We start from the raw sequence: 4,179 nt of genomic DNA, 5'->3' as shown, positions 1-4,179 counted from the left end.
GTGACTGATGCTCTCCAGGATCTGACTGATGCAGTGGCTGAAAGAGAAAGACGACAGAACAGCAGCTAAATGACAAAATAAGCTGAGGGACATTAAAGCATTGACATAAAATATAAAGAATAAGGGTCTTAAAATTCCACTGAGTGTCAGGGTAACCCCAAAATAAATAAATAAAGCTGTCAATTCATGAGAAAAAAAAAAATCATACATTTACAAGATTACGGCATAAAACAAAAGTAATACTACGATAATAACGTCAAAGTGAGCCAACAGACCAGAAAGTTAACTTTAAGTGCAGCAGCAAAGCAGATTGACTTCTTGTATCCAACAACTCAATTTGTCCACACTGTCTTCCATTTCAACAGGTAATCTGAATGTTTTAAAGCTCCTTTGTTTTATTTATGGTTTATTAATGCTTTATTCATTGATTACAATCATTTCTTCTTCTTCAAAAGACAAGATTTCCTTCAAGTCTGTGTGATGCCTCAGTAAATTTTTAGGATTTTCAATGTTTCCCAATGGAGGTAATAATTTTAGGTTGAGTCGCCAAAAAGTTCAGTATTTTTGAAACAAATTAGTCTTTTATTTTTGTTAATTTATGACTTTTTCTCATACATTTTCATGTAAATTCACATGTTTTGAAGTTGTAAATTTAGGACATTTAAAGTAATACATTTACAACTTTAAAAAACAAATTTACGAGAAAAAAAGTAATAAATTCAGTCTGTGACATTTTAAAGTTGTAACCATAAGACTTTACTCACGTAATATAACAGTTACGACTTTTTCTCATAAAATCACAACTTAAATATTTTATTTTTGTACTTGAACTGGCCTTAATAATACTGTCGTATTTAGATGCAACTGGGCACAACAATACATTTTAAAGGCGCTTTCACACCGAACGCGATACGCGTAACATATTTGTGTACCCCCGCCCCTCTTTCGCCGCACAAAAAATTTGCTGGTCGTTTGCTGTCAAAAAAATGTGTTCCTGATGCCGCGGCCACATGTGGGAGGAGCTACCAGTTAATGCATTTAGGATGATCACTATAACAAACGGTGTCTGTGGATATCCCACTGAGACATGCATCAGTTACATACTTTCAAAGTGATATCTGCTCTGTATGCACGATATAAAAGTTATAGAGCGTGAAAAGTCCTTTAGACAAAGCCACAAATTTGCATATCTATCTAGCAAAAATCAAGCCAAATTGTGTAAGATTAACATACCAATTGCATATAAACAATGTAAAATATGCATAAACTGTGTAATTCTCAACTAGCCAAAAATACGTAGACTCAATGGTTATAACCCCTTATAAATTATGTATATCACAAATGTATCACGAAAGACCGAAACTTCAAATGTGGAAAATGTACGTAGTGACTGTGTGACACGGTCTCTAGATTCTAATCTTTGCTTTTAACATTTCTCTTTAGCAAAGGATACAACAATCAATAAGAGGATAAAACTGTAGAAAGAAATGAAGAGCTACACTTTAAGACTGACACTATAAATAGAAAATGATGCCTCATTTATATTACGAGGTAAAGCGCCCAAATGTGAGACAGAAAGTGAAGCGGGCTGAGTGTGCAGGAGAAAACTTACGTAACCTTATGCCTGAGTTTGCAAATCTGCACCTTTGCAGGTTGGATGCCTCATTAAAATGCTATATTTTGTCTCTTGAAATTAAATCGAGCTCGACGTTTTTTTAGGTTGAAGCCTGGGACAGGAGCAGGAGGAAAGAAAAAATGTTTTGGGAAGGAAAAGAAGAAAAAAGGGTTCAGTGATCTGCCCAAATTAGGCTAAAAATGGACTACACTCAGCATATTTCTCACACTCAGAAACTCTTAGCTCATTTTATCTACTAACTCTACTTCCTTCTATGCAGCTTTACAGTTTCCGCAGCTACTAAGTAAAATAATATATATATTTTTTGTTTTTCAATTATTAAAAACAAATACATAACTTCATTAAGGTCTTTAAGTTAGTAAAACAAATATAAATCTACAGTATTTTAGCCATACAGGTTAGCATTGCACTGTATGATCAAACTGCAACATCTGACAACAAACTCAAAATAAGATTTCAGCACAAGGGCAGATTTTCCATCACTTATTCATGAAATTAGATTTAAAAGGCCTGAGTCACTTGGTTGGAAAGAGGGGTAAATACCAGAGGAGACAGAAACCAAGAACACAAACTGCAGCAAAGCAAAAGCAAGAGGCAGAAATCAGTTTTGCTGAAACCATCAACAAAAAAGTAAACCCTCTTTCTAAATGCTGATCATGAGATTTGGTAATAGCAAACGGTGTATTGTTTAATATTTAAGTGAAAGTATTTACACAACACGAATGAGAGTTTCTGATGTGCTTTCTTTCAAAATAAGGTTACATTTAAAGCTTTTGGTCATACAATTAATTGTAAGTAATGTCAGATGTGGCCTAAAAATAAAAGAGAGCCTCGTGTTACCTGGCATCTGCCTCACTGTAGTATTCTCTAGCAACAATGTCTTCAAACAGCTCCCCTCCAGTGACACTGCGGAGACACAACAATCAAAAAGTTTTCAGGATTTTAAAAACACTTTTCCAAACAGGTTCATGTGTGATTTTTGTGTTTAGACAAGCCCCCTGCTGTGTGTAAAATGTTTAGACTGGAGCTTTGAGAGGCCACTTGGCAAACTGTTGATAATGCCGGTCTCTTTAGGTCTGATAAACATCTGTGCTGCTAGAAACGAAACCACAACCCAAAATGTCAACAAAACATGTTTTCAGAGCTCTACGTAAAGCAAAGATTTACAAGTGCAATAAAGTAAATATTGTCTTCATATATTTTTTGTTTTGTCATAGAGCTCGTTTAAAGCCTGATTATGGAAGTCTGGTTGAGTCATAATTTAAAGTAAAATGCAACTCTCAATTGACAATTTAATATGTAATTTAGGCTTGGAACAGGAAAATACCTTTTCCAATCTAGAATTCAGTTTTGACAATTTAAAAAATAAAATATTAAATAAAAATAAATAAATTACATTTTATTATAATATTTGCTTTTTGAGGCCATAATTCAAAGTACAATGCCGTTTACAATTTATAATTGAACACTAAATGAAAATAGATATTTTAATACATGGTTTTCTTTAAACTCACTTAAAATCAATTCCATTTTAATTCATCATTGTGTTTTTGAGCCAAAATTCTAATTGAAAGGCAAAAGGTTTATTTAAAAAAAAATAAAAACTACCAGATTGTGTTCACCACATCCGTGTTCGTACCGTAACTTAAAGCGGCTACTTGGACAGCTAAGTTAGTAGCCCACGGCTAAAATGCTAATAAAAACTAAACAATAAAATGTATTTGGAAAAGCTAGTGAGAAAAACTGAAGAAGAGTATTCGACTTCAAATTAAAATAAAGCTGCTTTCCAGTTTTTAGCATCCACTTTGACGTTAAAGGAGAAATAATTAAAAAAAGCTTAAAGTAAACCATGTATTAAAAATGTCCTTTTTTAGTTTTGAAATGTAAACTGTATACTGCATTGTCATTTGAATTATGACACCAAAAGCTCATAGTAATTTAAAATGCAATTGGTTTTGTTTTCAAATAATATTTTAAACTGTCATATTGAATTGTAATTTGTAATATTGAATTCTAAATTGCTAAATCTATTTCCATCTTCCAAGCCGAAATTGCATATTGAATTGTCAATTGCAAAATGCATTTTTAAATGTATTGAACAAACTGCAAATTATTTTGTCAATGGAGAACTGCACATTACTTTGAATTATGACCCAAAAAAACGTCCATACTCGATAAAGGACACCTAAATCCATTTCTTTCCATCATTTTTAAATGTAAATGTGACAGACCGATGTAAGCCATTCAATATGAAACATATTTAGACGATTATTGTTTAATTGGTGCTTAAGAGAGAGGAGAGCAGCTGTGCATGTGTCTGCACTAATGGGATTTACTCACAGGTCAAAGACGAGGTAATGGAATCCCTCCTCTGAAATGCTGTCATGAAGTCGAACTAAGAAACACAGAGAGTCCTCGGTTAAAAAACAGACATCAAGGTCATCAGCTAAGAAATTTTGCAGAGAAAACGGTCACAATATCTAAAGTTTCTCCTTTTAGAAAGTTGTAGCGTAGGTTAGAGTTGAAAGTGTTTTTCTAATGCA

General features: G+C 33.2%; 1 protein-coding gene across 1 annotated transcript in view; it reads right to left on the bottom strand.

Moving 5' to 3' along the window:
• Positions 1-4,179, bottom strand: part of LOC112139865 (calcium/calmodulin-dependent protein kinase type II subunit gamma) — a gene marked incomplete at both ends in the record, with an annotated part of 6,884 nt that continues 2,705 nt past the window's right edge. Inside the window, 3 exon segments of the mRNA XM_024262701.1 lie at positions 1-37; positions 2,477-2,542; positions 3,977-4,031. Coding sequence (XP_024118469.1) covers positions 1-37; positions 2,477-2,542; positions 3,977-4,031 — 158 coding nt within the window.

This window comes from Oryzias melastigma, unplaced genomic scaffold (genome assembly GCF_002922805.2).
Source record: "Oryzias melastigma strain HK-1 unplaced genomic scaffold, ASM292280v2 sc01713, whole genome shotgun sequence".
Taxonomy (NCBI): domain Eukaryota; kingdom Metazoa; phylum Chordata; class Actinopteri; order Beloniformes; family Adrianichthyidae; genus Oryzias; species Oryzias melastigma.
The sequence above is the reverse complement of the archived record's forward strand: the minus strand, read 5'-3'. Positions and strand labels throughout refer to the sequence as shown.